This window comes from Dendrobates tinctorius, unplaced genomic scaffold (assembly GCF_039654945.1).
Source record: "Dendrobates tinctorius isolate UK_male_01 unplaced genomic scaffold, ASM3965494v1 ptg000162l, whole genome shotgun sequence".
Taxonomy (NCBI): domain Eukaryota; kingdom Metazoa; phylum Chordata; class Amphibia; order Anura; family Dendrobatidae; genus Dendrobates; species Dendrobates tinctorius.
The window spans coordinates 16,298,233-16,322,777 of record NW_027361829.1 but is presented as its reverse complement, the minus strand read 5'-3'; the positions used below and the strand labels follow the sequence as shown (position 1 = coordinate 16,322,777).

Sequence of the window (24,545 nt, the reverse complement as noted above, 5' to 3'; positions counted from 1 at the left end):
CCTCCTAATAGAAAACACAGAGAAGGCTGCAGAAACCAACAGGATACAGAAACAAAGACTAGCAGAACCAGATGTCCCAGCACTGTACAAATTACACACACAGAAGGCAAAGCAAAGCACTAAGCCAGAACTAAAGCGGATTAACACTGTTGTCCAGCAAGGACTGGGAGGCAGGTGCAGGTTAATAAAGAGTGAAATAATCACCTGACCCAAGACAAACCTAGCACATGAGGAAAAATACCAGCAGCCTGAACACCACAAGAAAATGGCGGATAGTCACAAACTAAACAGATTCTAACAGATTACAGGCAAACAGGTCACAGACAGGTGAGAATGTTACCTTTAGTAGCCATTCAAACCCATTTGTGTCAACTTCTGTGCAAGTTATCAGGCCAAAATCACAAGGGTATGTGAACTTTTGATCAGGGTCATTTGGATGTTTTGGGTTGTCATTATGATTTAAAAAGAGAAAACACAGTAGTTTGACAATAAATGGCTTCACCCAACCACTAACCATGAGTGGAGAAAAAGTTTTGGTGTTATCATTCATATTCTTTGAAAAAAGGCCAAGAAAGGAAAAATTCTGCCGGGATATGTAAACGTTTGAGCACAACTGTACATCTTATATTTATTATGCTCTATGGTCTGTTGAGAAATTAGAGCATAGTAATGGACATCAAATTCACTGAGACTAATTTTTCTGTGAATACAATTTCCTGGGAAAACACATATGAGTGCAAATTGTGCCTTGTCCTCTCATGTCTAATTGGTACAGAAGCAAAAGTTAGATAAACTTTCTACTCACAAGGTCATGAACAAGCTTGTAGTCCAAAAATACAAAATGTTGGCAATCAAGATCAGGAATAGAAGTGCAAGCAAATGTTTAATATATTACAAAATCTCCAAGAAAGGTTAGGTCCCATAATTTGAAATTGATTTAGTAGCAATATTTTTGACTTAATTTGAAATAAAATAAAACTTACAAAAAATATAGGAAAACTTAACAATTTTTTAAATTAATTATTTCCTGTCCTTAAAGTGAACTTGTGTGATGACACAGCATTTAAAGTATTCAGACCATTTGCTCAGTATTGAGTAGAAACACCATTTTGAGCTAGTACAGCCATGAGTCTTCTTGGGAATGATACAAGTTTTTCTCACCTGGATTTGGGGATCCTCTGCCATTCTTCTTTGCAGATCCTCTCCAGTTCCTTCAGGTTAGATTGTGCAGGTTGGTGGACAGCCATTTTCAAGTCTCTCTAGAGATGCTCAATTGGGTTTAGGTCAGGGCTCTGGCTGGGCCAGTCAAGAATGGTCACAGAGTTGTTCTGAAGCCACTCCTTTGTTATTTTAGCTGTGCGCTTAGGGTCTTTGTCTTGTTGGAAGGTGAATCTTTGGCCAAGTTTGAGGTCCAGAGCACTCTGAAAGAGGTTTTCATCCAGGATATCGCTGCACTTGACCGCATTCATGTTTCCTTCAATTGCAACCAGTCATCCTGTCCCTGCAGCTGAAAGACACTGTCACGACTGCAAAAGCGCATGTGGCCGAGCTGGCACCTCCACGTCGACCGACCACGCCGACGTGGGGCAAACGTCCCAGGTGGGGACGGAATGTGGACCCACTGGACCACATAGAGTAACCTGAACCTACCCAGACTAGGGAAGGGCAGCAAGCAGGATCTATGGCAGCTGAGCATGTGGATGAGGTGGCAGAACGACATGACACCGCACAACTTCAGGTATAAGACATAAAGTTTACTCAAACGAAACAAAGTACAAGCACGAAACATATTGATGCCAGGCTCCCAATTCCGCACATCAGGGAAGGGTACATGTCTCAGGATAACAGACGATGGCAGGAGAACATCACCAGTTGATGCAGTCCAGGGTTGACTGGCACGGGCATACTAGGGCGGCCTCTCTCTCAAGCCTCAGGCATAGCATAGGCTCAGCAGGAGAACATCAGACACCAACCTCAGACAGACTTCAGACGATAGCAGGGGTCATCACGGGTTGATGCAGTCCAGGGTCATCTGGCACGGGCATACTAGGGCGGCCTCTCTCTCAAGCCTCAGGCATAGCATAGGCTCAGCAGGAGAACATCAGACACCAACCTCAGACAGACTTCAGACGATGACAAGGGTCATCACGGGTTGATGCAGTCCAGGGTCATCTGGCACGGGCATATCAGGACGGCCTCTCTCTCAGTCCTCAGGCGTAGCACAGGCTCAGCAGGAAAACATCAGACACCGATACAGGACAGACGTCATCACAGGGGGACCTGAGAGAACTGGCAGAACCTTGGGACATAGGCAGGACAGGAACAGGAACTCCGGCATGGCAACACAGTTCATCGGCTGGTTAGATTCAGGCAGAGCCGTAACTGGGAAACAAGGCTGGAGACTCTCCAGGAACAAACTCTGGAACACAGGCTGGACCACCAGGACCATAGACCAAGCATCTGGACATGGGCTAGACAACCAGGACCATGGACCGAACATTGAGACACATCGGGACTCAGGCAGGACATCAGGAACACGGACTGGACATCAGGAACACGGACTGGACATCAGGCAGGACATCAAGTCTTAGGCAGGACATCAGTACACCAGGCAGACATCAGATCTCAGGCGGGACATCAAGACTCGGGTCTCAGATAGAGCATCAGCACACTGGCATCGGACTCCGGACATCTGACCAAGATCGACAGGCTCCGGACATCAGGCTGTGGACATCAGCTCCGGACATCAGGCCGCAGTCATCAGGCTCCGGACATGTGGCAGCGATCGGCAGGCTCTGGACATCGGGCAGGGAAGCATGGGATCCGGACATCTGGCGGAGGACATCAGACATAGCACATCTGGAAGAGGTCATCAGACACCGGACATCAGGCCGCAGTCATCAGGCTCCGGATGAGAGACCACGGTCATCAGGCTACGGAAATCTGGCAGCAACCTAAAAAGGATCCCAAGTGATCTGGTGCTAGCATGGCCGGGTTGGACTGGATCAGCCAGGGATTGCACCGAATAACAAGCTGAGCGCAGAGTAACAGAAACTCAGCGGGCAGACCGGGCTCCTACTTCCAAGATGAGCCCAGGTTAGATCACAGAAAGTCAGGTAGCAAAGAGTCACAGTCACTGGGCACAGGGTTCAAGACACTGAAGGACCTCAGGAACATAACACAGAGGACACAGTTCAGACGTCAGGTACAGGAACAGATCCAGGATCCAGGATTCAGGAAACAAGACACAGCAGGAAACAGGTACATGGCAAGACTCCAAACATTAACACAGGGACCAGGATATTCTGCCTCCTGGAGGGCAGACAGGAACAGGGACCAGGATATTCTGCATCCTGGAGGGTGGACAGGAAACAAGGGCCAGGATATTCTGCCTCCTGAAGGGCGGACAGGAGCAGGGACCAGGATATTCTTTCTCCTGGAGGGTGGAAAGGAACAGGGAAGAGGATATTCTGCCTCCTGGAGGGCAGCAAGACAGGCATCAGCTCACCTCAAACTGCAGCAAGCAGGACAGGTGCTGACACCACATAGACATACAGAGACATAAGGCGAAGCTCTGGCCCCGCCCCACAGGGCAAGGAACTTTTATATAGGAGCTGCCTCACAGTGATAGGCTGGAGCAGCAATTGTAGCACACACCCATTCCACATAAAAGCAGGGGAGGGGTGGCCGTGCGCACCCTAAGCACAGTCAGACACTTGGGATGAGCGAGCATATTCGTGGGTATTCGGTTTTCGGCGAGTAATGCGGTACTCGCGGTACTCGGTACATAGCGAGTATTTCACTACTCACCTCACACTATTTGGTTCTCCCGCCCAGCATTTGCCAATCACAGTAATGCCGCACCCTTCTTGGTTGTACGTGGCATTACTATGATTGGCTGGCTGCCCAGCATCATCATAGGCTATGACTCATCATAGCCTTGCACTAAGGCTGGTTTCACACTTGCGTTTTTTTGTGCTGCATTTTTGCGCATGCTTTTTTTATCCTATGAATCCAAGTATAGGAAAGGTCGCACTCGACAGGATAAAATATAGCTCCTTTATTGACACATACTTACATGTCAGGTCAGAGTGGTGTGGCAAGAGTGTTCACAAGCTGACAACGGCCGTTTCTCGCTGTTCAAGCGCTTCCACGGGTCAAAGAGCAGGAGGAAATGACGGACTCATATGCTACTCGCTTCATCTCGTCTACCCTCCTGCTACAGCTGATGCATAAGTGATAAGTGAATTAAAACCATGTGCACAATACAATTCACAAAATACACGATGAAATACACATTTCATTAACCGCTGAACTGCGGGATAACAATTCCTCATATAGATGAACAAAATCACAATACCATTTCTTTGTATTCTTTTTTCTATATATGCTGGACTATAATTTATGAGTAGCATATGAGTCCGTCATTTCCTCCTGCTCTTTGACCTGTGGAAGCGCTTGAACAGCGCGAAACGGCCGTTGTCAGCTTGTGAACACTCTTGCCACACCACTCTGACCTGACATATAAATATGTGTCAATAAAGGAGCTATATTTTATCCTGTCGAGTGCGACCTTTCCTATACTTGGATTCAATGATTTGATCGCTGCGAGGTCAAGCACCCAGGAGCATTGGATGACAGCCTGCTGCCAGACGCATACCATCAGCTGATATATGGTAATAGCGGTGCCGTCTGCAGTTTCTATTCATTTACTTTCTGTGTTGGATTAATTCTGGACTGAGCACGCTTGATTACACACTGGTGGTTACGAGTTGTCGGCTTGAGACAAGGTCTCACTATGTCAGTGGACATGGAGGCAGAAGCAGTGTCGTTTGGAAAGAGCCTACAGGCAGGTCGAGAAAATGTGGATAATTTTTTTAAAGAGTGTGAAACGTGATGAAGTGCACACTCTGAGTTCAAAAGCCTTGGAATTTAAATTAACCAATTTGGCTGAAAGGGAGATTAAATTGTTCTGGACTAATAATTCGTTGAAGAAAAGATCCTGCTAAAGTGTTCGCAAGATTTGTTGCAGTTAGTTTTGGCTACGAATTTACGTAATTACGACGTGGTTAAAAATGAATTAACAAAATCACAAGAAGAACTGAAATCAAGATTGACGGAAAATCAATGGCTGTTATTTAATAAAAAGGTGGACAGTAAACTCTCACCGATACAAGCAGAAATTAAATTAAGAAAACGTGACAAATTTTTACGTGATAAAAATGACTTTGACAATGGTCAGATATTTAATTGGAACAAACAACGCACCAATCGTAATGTGTATGCAGGACTATCGGGTAAGGGGAAGCATAAACGGTATAATCAAAAACACAGGCAGTTTTCAGCAAGGAAAGATTATTTAACTGGAGACTCGGATTCAAGTGTGGGGGAAGGAGCATACACAGCTACAGCTCCACCTGGTGCACAATCACCACATGATGTAGCTGCATCAGGATCGAGTAACCCTTTAGGCGGAGAGTCAGAAGAGGAAGGAGGAAGACAATTTGGTCAGAATCGCAAAAGAAAACAGGTCTTGTGGAGACCAAGGCGTTAGGAGACACTCCGTCATTTGCAGTCATTAATTTAACTAGTCATGTTCTGGACGATGCGCATTATACATTATTATCTAAAGGTTTGAATTACTGTATACCTAACAAGTTTGATCTAACGGAGTTTAGAATTGATCTATTTAAGTCTATTAGAAAAATCCATTTATACAATCATTTTTTAAAGAAATCAGTTGATGATACCTCATTATCAGGGGAGTCACAATGCAAGGTGGGTCCTTTAGGGTTTATGGCAGGAACAGGTACATTAGCTGAGGTATGAGAAGATGCTGCCTTACTTTTGAGTATTACGGAACCAGAGAGGAATTATAGTGTTCCACAAGTGGAAAATATACCTTTTATAGGAGGAGTGTCATCTGAGTATATGCCCCCTATTTCCCCTGGGAATGCTATAGATATATTTGAGAAGCAAGTTATAAAAGATATAGAGTCAATTATATATCCAACAGTTCCCCCAAATTTAACAGTAATGGAACAACAGGCCATGAAAGAGATCAGATCTTGGTCTGACACCGTAGTAAGACCTTCAGATAAAGGAGGGAATACGGTATTATTGTCAAGAGATATGTATATTGCAGAAGCCTATCTGATGTGATGACTTATACTAAGTTGAAAGCAGACCCAACTTTCAAGTTCATTAAAGAATTAAGGTCTCTTCTCAGGAAACATTTTATGAGTAATGTAATTTCTGAAAAAAAGGCATAAAAATTGTTGCCAGAATTCCCTAGGCGTCCACATTGGTACCACGTACCTAAGATACACAAATCATCCACTAGTCCACCAGGACACCCTATCGTATCAGGGATAGGGTCAGTCACCGAGCCTCTATCGCAATATGTGGACTGGCTATTACGTCCATTATTAATGCAGATTCCATCATACATAAAAGATACAAATGCGTTTTTACAAGTAATGCATGATTTTGCTTGGCAACCGGGGTTTAATTTGGTATCAATAGACATAGAGAGTCTCTATACGAGAATTCCCCAAAAAATGGGAGTAGAAGTTATTAGAGAAATATTAGATACTACAGAAAAAGGAGGGGATTTTGTGAATTTTGTATGTGAAGCGTTGAGCTTCATATTAACCCATAATGCTTTTACATTTGATCAGTCGTGGTATTGCCAAAATGTGGGAACTGCGATGGGTACTCCGGTATCGTGTACATTTGCTAATTTGTGTTTGGGGGCATTCGAAGAGAAGTATGTCTATAATGCAAAAAATTTTTTGGGACAGATTAGATTACCGTATTTTTCGGACTATAAGACGCACCGGACCATAAGACGCACCCCTATTTTCAGAAGGAAAAGAGGGAAAAAAATAATAATGTGTCAAATGGGGGTCCGTCTTACAGTCCGAATTCAGCTTACCTGGGAAGGGATCCGGCACAGGTGGAGAAGTAGTCACAGGGGTCATTCAGTGGTCCAGGCTCGTGCGGTGGCGGCGGCTCTGTGCTGGGGCAGCTGCGCTGGGGCTGGGGCGGGTGGGCTGTGCTGGGGCTGGGGCGGGTGGGCTTTGCTGGGGCAGCTGTGCTGGGGTAGGGGCAGCTGTGCTGGGGCAGCTGTGCTGGGGCAGGGGCAGCTGTGGCAGGGGCAGCTGGGCTGGGGCAGGTGGGCTGGGGCAGGGGCAGCTGTGCTGGGGCAGGGGCAGCTGTGGCAGGGGCAGGGGCAGCTGTGGCAGGGGCAGCTGTGCTGGGGCAGGGGCAGCTGTGGCAGGGGCAGCTGTGCTGGGGCAGGGGCAGCTGTACTGGGGCAGGTGGGCTGGGGCAGGGGCAGCTGTGCTGGGGCAGGGGCGGCTGGGGCAGGGGCAGCTGTGCTGGGGCAGGGGCAGCTGTGGCAGGGGCAGCTGTGGTGGGGCAGGGGCAGCTCTGCTGGGGCAGGTGGGCTGGGTGGGCTGGGGCAGGGGCAGCTGTGCTGGGGCAGCTGTGCTGGGGCAGGGGCAACTGGGGCAGGGGCAGCTGTGCTGGGGCAGCTGTGCTGGGGCAGGTGGGCTCTGTGGTGGTGGCAGCGGGCGGCGGTCTGCGGTGCAGTGGTGGCAGCGGGCTGTGCTCCGGTGCAGGGGCGGCGGCTCTGACGGCGTTTCTTCGCAGCCCGGAGGCCCCCGCACACCCCTTGCTGGGCGCCGCCATGTTGCGGTGGCCTCCGGGAGCATGGACGCCGGCAAGATGGCCGCCTGTCCAGGGACGGCGCATGCGCAGCTTCAGATCTCGTGCCGAGATCTCGGGGGACGAGATTCAAATCTCGGCAACGAGATCTCGTCCCCCGAGATCTCGGGAAGAGATCTGAAGCTGCGCATGCGCCGTCCCCGAACCGGCGGCCATCTTGCCGGCATCCATGCTCCCGGAGGCCACCGCAACATGGCGGCGCCCAGCAAGGGGTGTGCGGGGGCCTCCGGGCTGCGAAGAAACGCCGTCGGAGCCGCCGCCCCTGCACCGAAGCACAGCCCGCTGCCACCACTGCACCGCAGAGCGCCGCCCGCTGCCACCACCGCAGAGCCCACCTGTCCCAGCACAGCTGCCCCTGCCCCAGCACAGCTGCCCCTGGGGCAGGGGCAGCTGTGGCAGGGGCAGCTGTGCTGGAGAAGGGGCAGCTGTGCTGGGGCAGATGGGCTGGGGCAGGGGCAGCTGTGCTGGGGCAGGTGGGCTGGGGCAGGGGCAGCTGTGGCAGGGGCAGCTGTGCTGGGGCAGGGGCAACTGTGGCAGGGGCAGCTGTGCTGGGGCAGGGGCAGCTGTACTGGGGCAGGTGCGCTGGGGCAGGGGCAGCTGTGCTGGGGCAGCTGTGGCAGGGGCAGCTGTGCTGGGGCAGGGGCAGCTCTGCTGGGGCAGGTGGGCTGGGGCAGGGGCAGCTGTGCTGGGGCAGCTGTGCTGGGGCAGGGGCAGCTGGGGCAGGGGCAGCTGGGGCAACATGGCGGCGCCCAGCAAGGGGTGTGTGGGGGCCTCCGGGCTGCGAAGAAACGCCGTCGGAGCCGCCACCCCTGCACCGGAGCACAGCCCGCTGCCACCACTGCACCGCAGAGCGCCGCCCGCTGCCACCACCGCAGAGCCCACCTGCCCCAGCACAGCTGCCCCTGCCCCAGCTGCCCCTGCCCCAGCTGTGCTGGGGCAGCTGCGCTGGGGTGGGTGGGCTGTGCTGGGGCAGCTGTGCTGGGGTAGGGGCAGCTGTGCTGGGACAGCTGTGCTGGGGCAGGGGCAGCTGTGTTGGGGCAGGTGGGCTGGGGCAGGGGCAGCTGTGCTGGGGCAGGTGGGCTGGGGCAGGGGCAGCTGTGCTGGGGCAGGGGAAGCTGTGGCAGGGGCAGGGGCAGCTGTGGCAGGGGCAGCTGTGCTGGGGCAGGGGCAACTGTGGCAGGGGCAGCTGTGCTGGGGCAGGGGCAGCTGTACTGGGGCAGGTGGGCTGGGGCAGGGGCAGCTGTGCTGGGGCAGGGGCAGCTGTGGCTGGGGCAGGTGGGCTGGGTCAGGGGCAGCTCTGCTAGGGCAGGTGGGCTGGGGCAGGGGCAGCTGTGCTGGGGCAGGGGCAGCTGGGGCAGGGGCAGCTGGGGCAGGGGCAGCTGTGCTGGGGCAGTGGCAGCTGTGCTGGGGCAGGTGGGCTCTGCGGTGGTAGCAGCGGGCGGCACTCTGCGGTGCAGTGGTGGCAGCGGGCTGTGCTCCGGTGCAGGGGCGGCGGCTCCGACGGCGTTTCTTCGCAGCCCGGAGGCCCCCGCACACCCCTTGCTGGGCGCCGCCATTTTGCGGTGGCCTTCGGGAGCATGGACGCCGGCAAGATGGCCGCCGGTCCAGGGACGGCGCATGCGCAGCTTCAGATCTCGTGCCGAGATCTCGGGGGACAAGATTCAAATCTCGGCAACTAGATCTCGTCCCCCGAGATCTCGGGAAGAGATCTGAAGCTGCGCATGCGCCGTCCCCAGACCAGCGTCCATCTTGCCGGCGTCCATGCTCCCGGAGGCCACCGCAACATGGCGGCGCCCAGCAAGGGGTGTGCGGGGTCCTCCGGGCTGCGAAGAAACGCCGGCGGAGCCGCCGCATCTGCACCGGAGCACAGCCCGCTGCCACCACCGCACCGCAGAGCGCCGCCCGCTGCCACCACCGCACCGCAGAGCCTCGCCAGCTGCCACGACCACACCAGGTACCGTGCATTGCGACCATAAGACGCACCCCCCACTTTCCCCCAAAATTTTTGGGGAAAAAAGTGCGTCTTATGGTCAGAAAAATATGGTATATCTTAGATATGTGGATGACGTGTTTATAATCTGGGATGGTACGGAGAATTCATTTGAAGAGTTTGTTAAATATTTAAATGAGGAAAATCTAATGAACATGTTATTTACATACAATTTTAGGGGTTCAAAGTTGGAATTTTTGGATGTTTTGGTGGAAATAAAAGAAGATAATATTTGCACTTCGGTTTTTAGAAAACCGTTAGCAACTAATTCACTATTACGTTATGATAGTTTCCATCCTTCACATACAGTAAATTCTTTGCCATATAGTCAATTCCTTAGAATATTTCGTATAAATAATACACCAGAAGGGGCGGAAATGCAATCTAAGGAATTATATGATAGACTAAAACAACGAGGATATCCTGATACTTTGTTAGATGCTACACTTCGAAAAGTGAAATCACAAAGGGCAGATAAAAAGAGAGGTATGATGTATTTGCAACACAAACCCATTAAGGCTACTTTCACACGTCCGTCGGTGGCATTCCGGCTCCGTGCGGCAAAAAGATGGAGTGCCGGATCCAGCCGTGAATGGAGGGACCGGAAGTATATGCGGCGCATCTTACGGCGCCTGACACAGCTATGTTGCGGAGTCGCCGGGTAAGAAAAGGATCCACGAGCCAGTGAACAGGGTATGAAAAAGAGAGAACGGGGTATGAAAGAGAGAGAGAGAACGGGGTATGAAAGAGAGAGAGAGAGAACGGGGTATGAAAGAGAGAGAGAGAGAACGGGGTATGAAAGAGAGAGAGAGAGAGAGAGAACGGGGTATGAAAGAGAGAGCGAGAGAACGGGGTATGAAAGAGAGAGAGAGAGAACGGGGTATGAAAGAGAGAGAGAGATATCCGGGCATGCGCACAGGGTAAAACCGTGCATGCGGTGGCCAGATCAGGTAGAAGCCTGATCCGGCGGCCGGAATGTGCCATAGCGTAACATTGTCCCGCAGAGCCGGGAGGGCCGCATCCGGCCATGTCCGGCTTTTTTCGCCGGACAAAAAAACGCTGCAGCACCCGTCCTGTCTGGCCGCCGGACAGAGGAATTCAGCCGGATCCGGTAAAAACCGGAACAAACGGAAGCACATGTGGCGCGATCCGGCGCATGTGCTTCTCAATGACAAAAAAACGCATCCGGCGGTAAAAAAAACCGGATCCGTTTTTTTACACACATGCCGGATTGTGCCTGACGGCACAAACCGGATGTGTGAAAGAGGCCTAAGAAGGAAAAGAGATTCACTTTTTGTTTCCATTATGGTCCCATGGACCAACAAATTAGATCTGTAATCAGAAAGAATTGGCATATTTTGGAACAGGATAGAGAACTAAGTGATGTAGTGTCAAGAGGACTGTTAATTACATGTAAACGCAGTACTAGAATTAGGGATATATTGGTCCATAATCGAATAGTAACCAAACGAGACACTTGGTTGGAGCAAGGTATCCCTAAGGCAGTGGCGTAGCAACTGTTTGTGGCGCCCGGGGCGGTCGAAAAATTTGCTGCCCCTTTGGTCGTTGATAATTCGGAAGCATCCGAAGAGCCCACACTACACTCAAAGATCTAATTTTTAGTCTGCTACTATTTCTAAATTTCTAGACTTTCAACTTCTTGCAGTTCTCTATATATATGTATGTATTAGCTTGATGATGCTGGATGAAGACCTAATGGCTTTTTTTAATAATAATTTTTAATAATGTGACAGAAAAAAAAACAGAAAGTACAAATTATTTTGGCGGACAGGGGGCGGACACTGACAGCTTGGGGTCCCTGTGCAAGAAATGTGTCCGGGCCCCCCTCCTTTTATGGCGTCAAAGCTACGTGTGTGTGTGTGTGTGTGTATATATATATATATATATATAGATAGATTATTGATATTATATAGCCACACACACACATACAGGTATATATTACATAGTCTCCTTTATTATGTATATTGCTGTCCCTTACACAGTGCCTTCTCTTGTTATGTACAGTTCCGTCCCTTACATATTGGATTATATAGAGCCCTGTTTTTTATTACATACCGTCCTGTCTTGTTAGCTGTATAATGCAATGATGGCTGATGGAGCATGGGAAAGCTTCCTTTCTAATGGAGGAGCTGATGGACTGGTCGTCTGGTCACCGGCTCCTCGATCAGCAGTCATTTTATATCTAACAAGAGAGGGGACCATGTAATAAAAGAGGGCGCTGTGAATAACAAAAATAACAAGAATACACTATGTAAGAGACAGCACTGTACATAACAGCAGAGGAAGCTATATAATAAGGGACGGCACCATATATAACTAGAGAGGATGGTAGGTAATAAGGGGCGGTGTTATACATAATAAAAGAGGAAACTATGTAACTAAGGATGGTGTTATACAGAATTAGTGAGTACACTATATACTAAGGGACTGTGTTAGACATAATAAACGATAATGTCTTCCTCCACCTCCCCCTGTTCCTAAGGCCATTATAAGTCCCCCTTCCTCCCATCCCAATCCCCCACACCCCTCATTGTCCTCCTCCCCTCGCATCCCATTATTGTCCTCTCCCCCACCTCCATCATTTTCTTCTCCACCACTATCTTTGCTTTCTCCCCCACCACTCCCATCATTGCCCATTCCACCACCTCCATCATTTCCTCCTCCACCACCACCCCCATTTATTGCCCTTTCCACCACCACCATCATTGCATTCTCACCCACCACCCCATCATTGCCCTCTCGACCATCACCCCATCATTGTCTTCTCCCCATCACTGCCTTCTCCATCACCCCATCACTGTGCCTTCTCCCCATCACTCCCATCATTGCCTGCTCCATCACCCCATCATTGCCTGCTCCATCACCCCATCATTGCCTGCTCCATCACCCCATCACTGCCTGCTCCATCACCCCATCATTGTCTGCTCCATCACTCCCCTCATTGCCTGCTCCATCACCCCATCATTGCCTGCTCCATCACCCCATCACTGCCTGCTCCATCACCCCATCATTGCCTGCTCCATCACCCCATCATTGCCTGCTCCATCACCCCATCACTGCCTGCTCCATCACCCCATCATTGCCTGCTCCATCACCCCATCACTGCCTGCTCCATCACCCCATCATTGCCTGCTCCATCACCCCCATCATTGCCTTCTAGACCATCACTCCCATCATTGCCTGCTCCATCATACACACAGACATACACACACACAGACATACATACATACATACACACATACATACACACAAGACACCACCTCTCTCCTCTCACCTGTCCGCAGCATCGCCCGCGCTTCCTCCCTCACACAGCAGCGGCCGCTGAATGATGACGTCATTCAGTGGCGCTCCTCTGTGTGAAACAGGAAGCGCGGCCTCCGGGCAGGAAGCAGGACGCACCCTTGCCGCTCCGCTCCTGCTATCCACTCTTGCAGGCAGCGGAGCTGCCGTGATCGCATCGCTCCCTGCCCGCCGCTGCACTGCACTGCAGTGCAGGGTGGAATTGCTGCTGCCGCGCCGCCCCCACACACATGCCGCCTGGGGCGGACCGCCCCCCCCCGCCCCCCCCACGCTACGCCAGTGCCCTAAGGGAAACTTTAAGTGTGGGCATTGCTCATATTGTAAATATCATTGTATTGATCGCACATTACAGATGGGCGCAGTTAAACATACTGTGATGGATTTTATCACATGTAAGACGGATCATGTTGTGTATGTAATCTTTTGTACATGCCGTTTTTATTATATAGATAAAACTATAATGCCCCTATATGTCCGATTTCGTGAACACTTTAAATCGATTACAACAGGAAAGGGTGTTCCGCGTTTGATTGACCACGTCAGGAATGTACATGGAATGGATCCTCGTGTTCTTTCGTTTGCGGGGATTGAAAAAGTAGTATTACCCCCACAAGGGGGCAATCTTAATAAATTATTATTAAAAAGGGAATCTAAATGGATCCTTGATACACGAGCAATGGGTCCAGTGGGCTTCAATGATAGAGTTGATATGGCTATTTTTCTTTGATAATAAATATTCATAAATAGATGGCCCTGAGTAAATAATTTGTATCAGAAGTAATATATAGATCTGATTACATTTCCATATAAGTGAGGGGACCATATGTACTCTTATTGACTCACATATATATGTCACTTGAATGATGAGTACGTGACGGACAGTAGACTTTATAAATTAATTAGTATGCTGAAATATTCATTCAGATAATCAAAAGTTGTATATATGTTTGTTATAAATATTAGATATTTTGTAGCCATCTAGTTTGGTGACTTTTAGTATGATTAGCTGCGTCAATGAGAATATTATAGGACAGAACTTTCTCAGGTATATGCGTGATGATTGTTGATATTAATGGGCACAAGTTTCTGCTTAATTGTCCCTTAGCAAAGAAGGATAAGAAATTATTACAAATTAAAGTCTAGTACATATAGAAAAAATGGCATAAAGAAATGGCATTATAACAATTTTGTTGCCTATCTATATGAGGGACATTTATCTTGCAGATTAGTTGCATTAATGAGAATATTACTGGGCGGAATTTTGTCCATATATACACATGTTATGGTTATTAATAATTATGGGCATAAATATCTGCTTTACTGTTCCACAGAAAAGAAGGATAAGAAATTATAATAAATTATAGTCCAGCATATATAGAAAAAAGAATACAAAGAAATAGTATTGTAATTTTGTTCATCTATATGAGGAATTGTTATCCCGCAGTTCAGCGGTTAATGAAATGTGTATTTCATGGTGTATTTTGTGAATTGTATTGTGCACATGGTTTTAATTCACTTATCACTTATGCATCAGCTGTAGCAGGAGGGTAGACGAGATGAAGCGAGTAGCATATGAGTCCGTCATTTCCTCCTGCTCTTTGACCCGTGGAAGCGCTTGAACAGCGCGAAACGGCCGTTGTCAGCTTTTCAACACTCTTGCCACACCCAGCCCACCTGCTGCCAGACGCATACCATCAGCTGATATATGGTAATAGCGGTGCCGTCCGCAGTTTCTATTCATTTTTTTATCCTATACTTAACATGGGTGCGTATTGGCATGCGTTTGTACGCGTTTGTATGTGCATGCACTTTTTTGTAGTGTGCGCTCGAGCGCACAAAATGCATCCTGTTGCATTTTTTGTGCGTCCGACCTGTCTCAAGAAAACGCATGCCCACGCAATGCGCACAAAATTCACCCAAAAACACATTAAAGTCTATGGGAGCGCTGACGTGCGCATAGTGATGCGCACGTCAGCGCAAAAAAAGCATGCATTTGTTTTTAAATCCATGCGCAAAAAACAAGAAAACGCATTAAAAAATGCATGATGTATTTTTTATGCGCGTTTGCTCTGCGCACGCAGCGCAGCAGCAAAACGCAAGTGTGAAAGTAGCCTAAGCCCTGCTGCCGCCATTTTCTGCACATTGCATGCAGAACACAGCTAGTGTAGGGAGAGTGTGAGCAGCTGCTAGGGAGAGTTGTGTTTTTTGGTGCAAATCATCCAGAAATCCTCTGTGAAACCCAAAAGCTTTTTTCAGAGCTGAAAGTATAAGGTCAGGGACTGAGTAGTGACCATTTTCCCAGCATTTTTTGGGTCACATTTACCCCTGCAGGGCAGTTTTTTTGTGCTGTTGCGGTGCTAAGTTCACAGAATCACAGCGAATAGGATGCACGCACGGTACTGCACAACTGACACGCAGCCAGCACTGCTGTCTTGTGTGGTGCCTTGGGTGCGTATTCTTGCCTTAAACCTCAGGGCAGCTTTTTTGTTCTGTTGCGATGCTGTGTTCACAGCAAATAGTACACACGCACGGTACTGCATAACTGACAGGCAGCCAGCACCTTTGTCTTGTGTGGTGTCTGGGGTGCGTATTCTTGCCTTAAACCTCAGGGCAGATTTTTTGTGCTGTTGCGGTGCTCTGTTAACAGCGAATAGTACGCACGCACGATACTGCACAACTGACACGCAGCAAGCTCCGCTGTCTTGTGTGGTGTCTGGGGTGCGTATTTTTGCCTTAAACCTCAGGGCAATTTTTTAGTGGCAGCACCGCTGTCTTGTGTGGTTACTGGGGTGCGTAATCTCACCTTAAACCTCAGGGCAATTTTTTGTGCTGTTGCAGTGCTGTGTTCACAGCGAATAGGATGCACGCACGGTACTGCACAACTGACACGCAGCCAGCACCGCTGTCTTGTGTGATGTCTGGAGTGCGGATTCGTGCCTTAAACCTCGGGGCAGTTTTTTTGTGCTGTTGCAGTGCTGTTTGTAAAGCACAAAGCAGTACTAGGCTGTAGTGCTACCTTCTACAACGCACTAACTGCTCCTTGTTCCCCAATATCTGCATTTGAACATCTGCAACTATGGCAGAAAAATCCAAAATTCCTAAAAAGGCTGTTGTGAAGGAACAGGGACATGGACGTGGGGTCGTTGGTGCCCAACAATGCGCAGAATCTGGGAGATTGAAGCAGGTTGATGCATCTAGTGTCCTCGTGAGATTTCTCGGTCTGGAACAAAAACGGGCCTGGAAGCCAGAAGAACAAGAGCAGATACTGTCTTGGATGGCTGATAAGGCCTCAGCAAAATGTTCTAGCAGCAAGCAATCGTCCATGACAAAGCAGTCTACTGTCCATACAGATAACGCTGGGTCATCCTATTCTCAACCTGTTCCTAGTTCATCACCCGGTTAGGAGTCACAGGAAACATTTGACCCCAGCCTTGGTCGCTCTGAGGATCTGTTTGATCCATTTCCTTGCATTGCCTCTGGCCTCTCACTGCACGACATTGAAGAGGAATGTGAGGGGGTATCGTTTGTTGATGATGGCCAAATATTTCAAACCCGACGGCCAGAAGAAAGCCACTTTCATCCACGTGATATACCCGGTGAAGAGGTGGAGGCTGATGGTGATGACACACACTTGTCCTCTGGCCAGTCGCCAATATCAACACGGAAGGAGGATGACATGGACGACGAGGTGGTCGATGATGAGACCACCGATCCGACATGGACCGTTGGCACGCATAGCCAGCACAGCATCACAGAGGATGAAGGTGGATACATAATACCAACAAAGTCACCAAGGGCTACTGTTTTGAGGAGAGTGCTAAGTGTGTCAACTGTTTCCAAGAGCAATCCCTCTGTGCCCCAAGTCAAGGCAAAGGTGCATTTAGCTGCTGTCTGGAAACATTTTTCCGATAGTCCTTCTGAACCAAATGTTGTCATCTGTAGCATCTGCCATAGGAAGCTGAGCAGAGGCCAGGGCAAAGGCAACCAAAGCACCACCAGTATGCGGAAACACATGGCAGACAAGCACCCTAGTCGGTGGGCTGAACAACAGGGTACTAAATCAGTGTCTGCGACTACGGGTCAAACCACTGCCATGTCGCCTGTGATACATCCTTTCCAATCTGCTGGGCAGGAAGCAGGTGATCTTCATACCTCTTGCTCACAAGCTGCAGTTGCACAGACACAGGCCACAACAAGCTCATCCACTTGTTTGTCCCAGGAAAGCGTCCAATTGTCCGTGCCTCAGATGTATGAAAGGACGCGTAAATACCAAGCTACGCACCCACAAGCACAAATACTAAACGCACACATTGCCAAGTTCCTAGCCATGGAGATGTTGCCATTTAGGCTTGTGGGGACACAGTCTTTCTGTGATCTTTTGGCTGTGGCTGCCCCACAATACTCGGTTCCCAGCCGGCTCTATTTTTCCTGGTGTGCCGTCCACACGTTACACCAGCACGTCTTAAACAATCGAAAGCGTGCTCTCACCAATGCCGTAACTGGGAAGGTCCATCTTACAACAGACACGTGGACAAGTACTTGTGGCCAGGGACGATACATTTCTGTCACGGCACACTGGCTCCACCTGGTGGAGGGTGGGACAAAGTCTCAAACTGGACCATCAACACATATCCTACTCACGCCACGAATAGCGGGCCCAACCTCAATCAGGGTTTCTGCCTCATCATATACATCCAGTCTCCCCTCTTTCTCCTCCTCCGCCTCGTCATCCTATGTTGAATTATCCTCAACATCACTCCCAAGTTGGGAGCTGTGCAGCTGCGCATCGGCAAAGCTGCAAAACGCTCTGCTGAAGCTGATCTGCTTAGGTGAAACACCACACACTGCAGCAGAGCTGTGGCAAGGAATACAATAGCAGACCGATCAGTGGCTCTCCCCACTGCAACTCCAACCTGGTCTGGTTGTCTGTGACAATGGGCCTAACCTGTTGGTTGCTTTAAAGCTCGGGAAGCTGGTACACGTGCTATGCATGGCTCATGTGCTGAACCTAGTGGTGCAGAAATTTATAAAAACATACCCTGACTTGCCGTACCTACTTGAGAAGGTGCGCCGTATTTGCGCCCATTTCCTCCACTCTTCAACCGCTGCTACTGGTCTTGCAGCGCTTCAAAAGCAATTTACTTTGCCAAACCACAGACTCATTTGCGACCTGCCAACACAGTGGAACTCAACATATCATATGTTGGCAAGGGTAAGTGAGTAGCAGTGGGCACTTTCTGAATACCAGCTTAAACATGCCAGCCACACTGAGAATCAGCCAAGACACGTAACAACTGCCGAGTGGGTGTGGATCTCTGATATTTGTGAGGTGCTTTGAGTACTGCACCAAGCTTGTGAGCGGTGATCAGGCTATTATCAGCATAACCATCCCTATGCTATGTGTGCTGAAAAAATCGCTGCAGAATCAAAAAATGGAATCTTTGCGTGCCCAGCAGCTGGGTATGGAGCAAGATTTCCCAATGGGTGATCCTACCGAGCCCAGCCAATATCATCAGGTAACATTGGGGGATGAAGATGATGCTGAAAATGAGGGTTTTCTGTGCCGCTGGGGCAATCATCACAGATACATGCACACGGTTGACTACAGAGAATGCAGACAGGCTGACTCTGATAAAATATAACAAGGACTGAATTTCGCAACAGTTTTTAAGCCCTCCAAATGACAGTATCCCACTCTAAAGTCACCAAACACGTTTTTTTTTTTTAAATTGGTAATCACATCCATCCCTTCACATACAAGCCCCTTTTCTTCTTCTTACACATGTTGTCAAAACCTGCTTCTGACACATGTACCTCATGGTCAATAAGCTAAAAACAATGTTACTTTAATTAATATTTCCCATCGGAGGCACTTGTGATGAGAGTGAGACCCTTCTTTCTTCATCAACCATGGTATCATGCCCCTTGGGCTAATTTTTGGAGACACTATGGCTATGCCTTGACACTGGGCACTGCCACCTCTATGTTAGTAGTCCTACCTTCATCATAATTGTTTGGCCCTTCAGACCTGTCTTGCTTCCTTCATCAACTGTGATACAGCCCCTTGAGCTAATTTTTGGAGACACTATGGCTATGCCGTGACACTGGGCACTGCCACCTCTATGCTAGTAGTCCTACCTTCATCATAATTATTTGGCCCTTCAGACCTTTCTTGCTTCCTTCATCAACTATGATACAGCCCCTTGGGCTAATTTTTGGAGGCACTATGGCTTGCCTCTACACTGGGCACTGACACCTCTATGCTAGTAGTCCTGGCTTTATCATAATTGGTTGGCCCTTCAGACCTGCCTTGCTTCCTTCATCAATCATGATACAGCCCCTAGGGCTAATGTTTTGAAGACACTATATCTATGCCTACACATTGGGCAGTGGCACAGCAAGACAGTAGTCCAAGCTTTATAATTGTGAATCGCTTGTGATGATGATTATGATGGGTGGCTTCTTCCTGCATTAATCATAACACAGCCCATAAGGCAGATTTCTCTCCTTACACCACTTACACACTTAGCTGTCAGAAGATCGCCTCCATCATCACTCGCTCTTATGGCACTTCTGATATATCACTTGCACTGTGTAAGTGGCGTATGATACCCGCTCTTCCGGCAAAAAAACACAGGACTTCAAATAGTGTTTGTACATTCTAGTGAAGCAGTGGTGTAAAACCACTCGTGCAGCCCCTGACCAGGTGCCCTCATGTTATATACATTTGTTTACAGTATACATTTTTTAACTTTTACACATTTTTTAGCCTTTTCCTCAGCCCCCAGACCGCTTTGTAGGGTCCAGCAGACAATTACTCGCATTTTCCATTGACTATCATTGGACTCGCTATTCGTACCGAATACCCGAGTATTAAGGTATACTCGGTACGAGTATAGCGAGTCTGAATACTTCAGTACTCGCTCATCCCTACCAGACACTAATCAGCATTGCAAAGGACACCTGGCGAGAGCTGCAAGCCTGAACACATGTGGTAAGCCATGCACAGTGCAGAGGACCTAGAAATCCACAGATAGCTTTCCACAGCGGCAGCCAGGGACCACACTAGCGGGTGGTCATGCAGAGCAGCGGAGCCACACACGCATGTACGGCTATGCAGCGGAGCAGGGAACTGAGCAGCATCTATAAAGGTAACAGACAACAGTATCCCTGCTAGTTAGGGGGAAAGGAGCAAAGAGTTAATGCAGAGACATGCAGAGTAACGCCGGGGAAACAAGATATAAACATACCAGAGACACCCTCATTGCATGATGCCACCACCATGTTTCACTATTGGATTGTATTGGGAAGGTGATGAGCAGTGCCCGATTTTCTCCACACATACCGCTTAGAAATGTCACCAAAAAGTTCTACATCTTATTTCTCATAGTCTGGGAGTCCTTCATGTGTCTTTTAGCAAACTCTATGCAGGCTTTCATATGTCTGGCACTGAGGAGAGGCTTCCGTCCGGCCACTCTGCCATAAAGGCCTTGACTGGTGGAGAGCTGCAGTGATAGTTGACTTTGTGGAACTTTCTCTTATCTCCCTACCGCATCTCTGGAGCTCATCCACAGTCATATTGGGGTTCTTCTTTACCTCTCTCACCAAGGCTCTTATCCAAGGATTGCTCAGTTTGGCTGGATGGCCAGGTCTAGGAAGACTTCTAGTGGTCCCAAATGTCTTCCATTTAAGGATTATGGAGGCCACTGTGCTCTTAGGAACCTTGAGTACTGCAGAAATTATTTTGTAACCTTGGCCAGGTCTGTGCCTTGCCACAATTCTGTCTCTGAGCTCCTTGGCCATTTCCTTTTAACTCATGATTCTCATTTGGTCTGACATGCACTGTGAGCTGTGAGGTCTTATATAGACAGGTGTGTGCCTTTACAAGTCAAGTCTTACCAGTTTAATTAAACACAGCTGGACTTCAATGAAGGAGTAGAATCATCTCAAGGAGGATCACAAGGAAATAGACAACATGTGACTTAAATATGAGTGTCTGAGCAAAGGGTCTAAATACTTATGACCTTGTGATATTTCAGTTTTTCTTTTTAACAAATTTGCAAAAATTTCTACATTTCTGGTTTTGAGAGAACAAAAATGAACTTTTTTGAATTTACCAAATGGCTGCAATGAAACAAGGAGTGAAAAATTTAAAGGGGTCTGAATACGTTCCGTACCCACTGTAACTAAAGTAAGCTTGATTCTAAATATTTTTTAATTGGTTGATGTCAAATAAATTGGAAACAGTTCTGGTTATATCCAATTTCTATCATAAATACATAAATATGCAAGCAACTCTCTTTTTAATGATTTGCACATACTTAAAATTAAGTATGATATTGCTTATCAATTCATTTACTATTCTATCTTATTCTATTTCAGCTTTCAATTTACTATCCGAATAGATGAAAAAGTTTGCCAGTGTGCCAACTTGAGTATTTTTGAGGGATCAAGTGGCTCAATTAGTTCCATTATTAGTGCTGCAAAAATGAATGAAACATGGAAAAATGCAGGAAGTAAATGTGCACCTAGGTATGTACCTATTATTCTTGAATGCATAGAATGGCACAGTATGAATGTAAACAGTTTACCTCTGTATAGTTTTGTATGTTTCAATATGTACTTTCCTAATATAGTCTTGTTCATTGCATGTCATTTCTAAAAATGTAATTGATGTAATTGTAAAAGGAAACATTGTCCCATATGATATGCCTATTGTTAATTTATGTATTAATACATGTTATGTAATAGATGATAAATGTTAAATAGAATGAATGGGTAAAATGTATAATTCTATGTAATCCGTCCTCTAACTAGTACTCGGTATACTTTGTTTTTATTTATTTAGGTGCAAAGAACCTGTGTGCTTGCCATATGGTGATGGAAGAGGAATGCTTGCCATTTTCACCAGTTCTGGTCCTTATATAAATGATGTCCACATGATTCTTCACAATGACCAAATAGAAATAGGGAAGGTGTTCAATTTAGAGATTTCTGGATCTTTGGCAACTTTATTGGAGAGAACAAAAGGTAAATTCAAAAAGTGAAACTCCACAGATAACATTGGCTAAAATACAATTTTTTAATCTTTGTAATGTTTGTTCCTTTTAACCATTTTTTTCAGTTGGTACTTAACGTAAAAATTGTTTAACCCCTTCATGACCCAGCCTATTTTGACCTTAATGACCTGGCCATTTTTTGCAATTCTGACCAATGTCCCTTTATGAGGTAATAACTCACGAACGCTTCAACGCATCCTAGCGATTCCGAGATTGTTTTTTCGTGACATATTGGGCTTCATGATAGTGATATATTTAGGTCGATAATTTTTGCGTTTATTTGTGAAAAAAATGGAAATTTGGCGAAAATTTTGAAAATTTTGCAATTTTCAAATTTTGAATTTTTATTCTGTTAAACTAGAGAGTTATGTGACATAAAATAGTTAATAAATAACATTTCCCACATGTCTACTTTACATCAGCACAATTTTGGAAACAACATTTTTTTTCGTTAGGAAGTTATAAGGGTTAAAAGTTGACCAGCAATTTCTCATTTTTACAACAAAATTTACAAAACCATTTTTTTTAGGGACCACCTCACATTTGAAGTCACTTTGAGGGGTCTATATGGCAGAAAATACCCAAAAGTGTCACCATTCTAAAAACTGCACCCCTCAAGCTACTCAAAACTACATTCAAGAAGATTATTAACCCTTCAGGTGCTTCACAGGAACTAAAGCAACATGGAATGAAAAAATGGACATTTTAATTTTTCCAACCAAAATTTTATTTTAGCATCAGTTTTTTCATTTTCACATGGGTAACAGGATAAAATGTATCCTAAAATTTGTTGGGCAGTTTAGCGGTTGCCATGTCTTGTTTTAAGAGTACCTGTGTGCCTAAACATTGGAGCTCCCCCACAAGTGAGCCCATTTTGGAAACTAGACCCTCCAAGGAACTTATCTAGATGCATAGTATGCACTTTGAACCCCCAGGTGCTTCACAAATTGATCTGTAAAAAAAAAAAAGTACTTTTTTTTTCACAAAAATTTTATTTGGCCTCAGTTTTTTCATTTTCACATGGGCAACAGGATAAAATGGATCCTAAAATTTGTTGGGCAATTTCTCCTGAGTACATCAATATCTCATATGTGGTCATAAACCACTGTTTGGGCGCACCGCAAGGCCCGGAAGGGAAGGAGCGCCATGTGACTTTTTGATTGGAAAATTAGCTCCAATCGTTAGCGGACACCATGTCGCATTTGGAGAGCCCCTGTGTGCCTAAACATTGGAGCTCCCCCACAAGTGACCCCATTTTGGAAACTAGACCCCCGAAGGAACTTATCTAGATGTGTGGTGAGCACTTTGAACCCCCAAGTGCTTCACAGAAGTTTATAACGCAGAGCAGTGAAAATAAAAAATTAATTTTTTTTCCTCAAAAATGATTTTTTAGCCCGCTATTTTTTATTTTCCCAAGGGTAACAGGATAAATTGGACCCCAAAAGTTGTTGTCCAGTTTGTCCTGAGTACACTGGTACCCCATATGTGGGGGAAAACCACTGTTTAAGCGCACGGCATGACTCAGAAGGGAAGGAGCGTCATTTGACTTTTTGAATGGAAAATTAGCTCCAATCGTTAGCGGACACCATGTTGTGTTTGCAGAGCCCCTGTGTGCGTAAACTTTGGAGCTCCCCCACAAATGACCCCATTTTGGAAACCAGACCCCTTAAGGAACTTATCTAGATGCATAGTGAGCACTTTGAACCCCCAGGTGCTACACAGAAGTTTATAACGCAGAGCCGTTAAAATAAAAATATTTTTTCCCTCAAAAAATAAATTTTTAGCCTGCTATTTTTTATTTTCACAAAGGTAACAGGATAAATTGGACCCCAAAAGTTGTTGTCCAGCTTGTCCTGAGTACGCTGGTACCACATATGTGGGGGGGACCACTGTTTGGGCACACGTTGGGGCTCAGAAGGGAAGTAGTGACGTTTTGAAATGCCGACTTGATGGAATGGTCTGTGGGCGTCATGTTATGTTTGCAGAGCCCCTGATGTACCTAAACAGTGGAAACCCCCCACAAATGACCCCATTTTGGAAACTAGATCACCCAAGAAACTAATATAGATGTGTGGTGAGCACTTTGAACCCCCAAGTGCTTAACAGAAGTTTATAACGCAGAGCCGTGAAAATAAAAAAATATTTTTTTTTCCTCAAAAAATTATTTTTAGTCCACTATTTTTTATTTTCACAAGGGTAACAGGATAAATTGGACCCCAAAAGTTATTGTCCAGTGTGTCCTGAGTACGCTGGTACCCCATAAGTGGGGGGGGACCACTGTTTGGGCACACGTTGGGGCTCGGAAGGGAAGTAGTGACGCTTTGAAATGAAGACTTGATGGAATGGTCTGTGGGCGTCATGCTACATTTGCAGAGCCCCTAATGTACCTAAACAGTGGAAACCCCCCACAAGTGACCCCATTTTGGAAACTATATCACCTAAGG

The 24,545-nt window shown here is 47.2% G+C and overlaps 1 protein-coding gene across 1 annotated transcript in view; it reads left to right on the top strand.

The window, feature by feature from the left end:
• PKD1L1 (polycystin 1 like 1, transient receptor potential channel interacting) overlaps positions 1-24,545 on the top strand; it is a 901,078-nt gene that overhangs the window by 54,731 nt on the left and 821,802 nt on the right. Inside the window, exons 3-4 of the mRNA XM_073549827.1 lie at positions 21,425-21,574; positions 21,891-22,072. Of these exons, the coding sequence (XP_073405928.1) occupies positions 21,425-21,574; positions 21,891-22,072 (332 nt within the window). The remainder of the gene's footprint in view (positions 1-21,424; positions 21,575-21,890; positions 22,073-24,545) is intronic.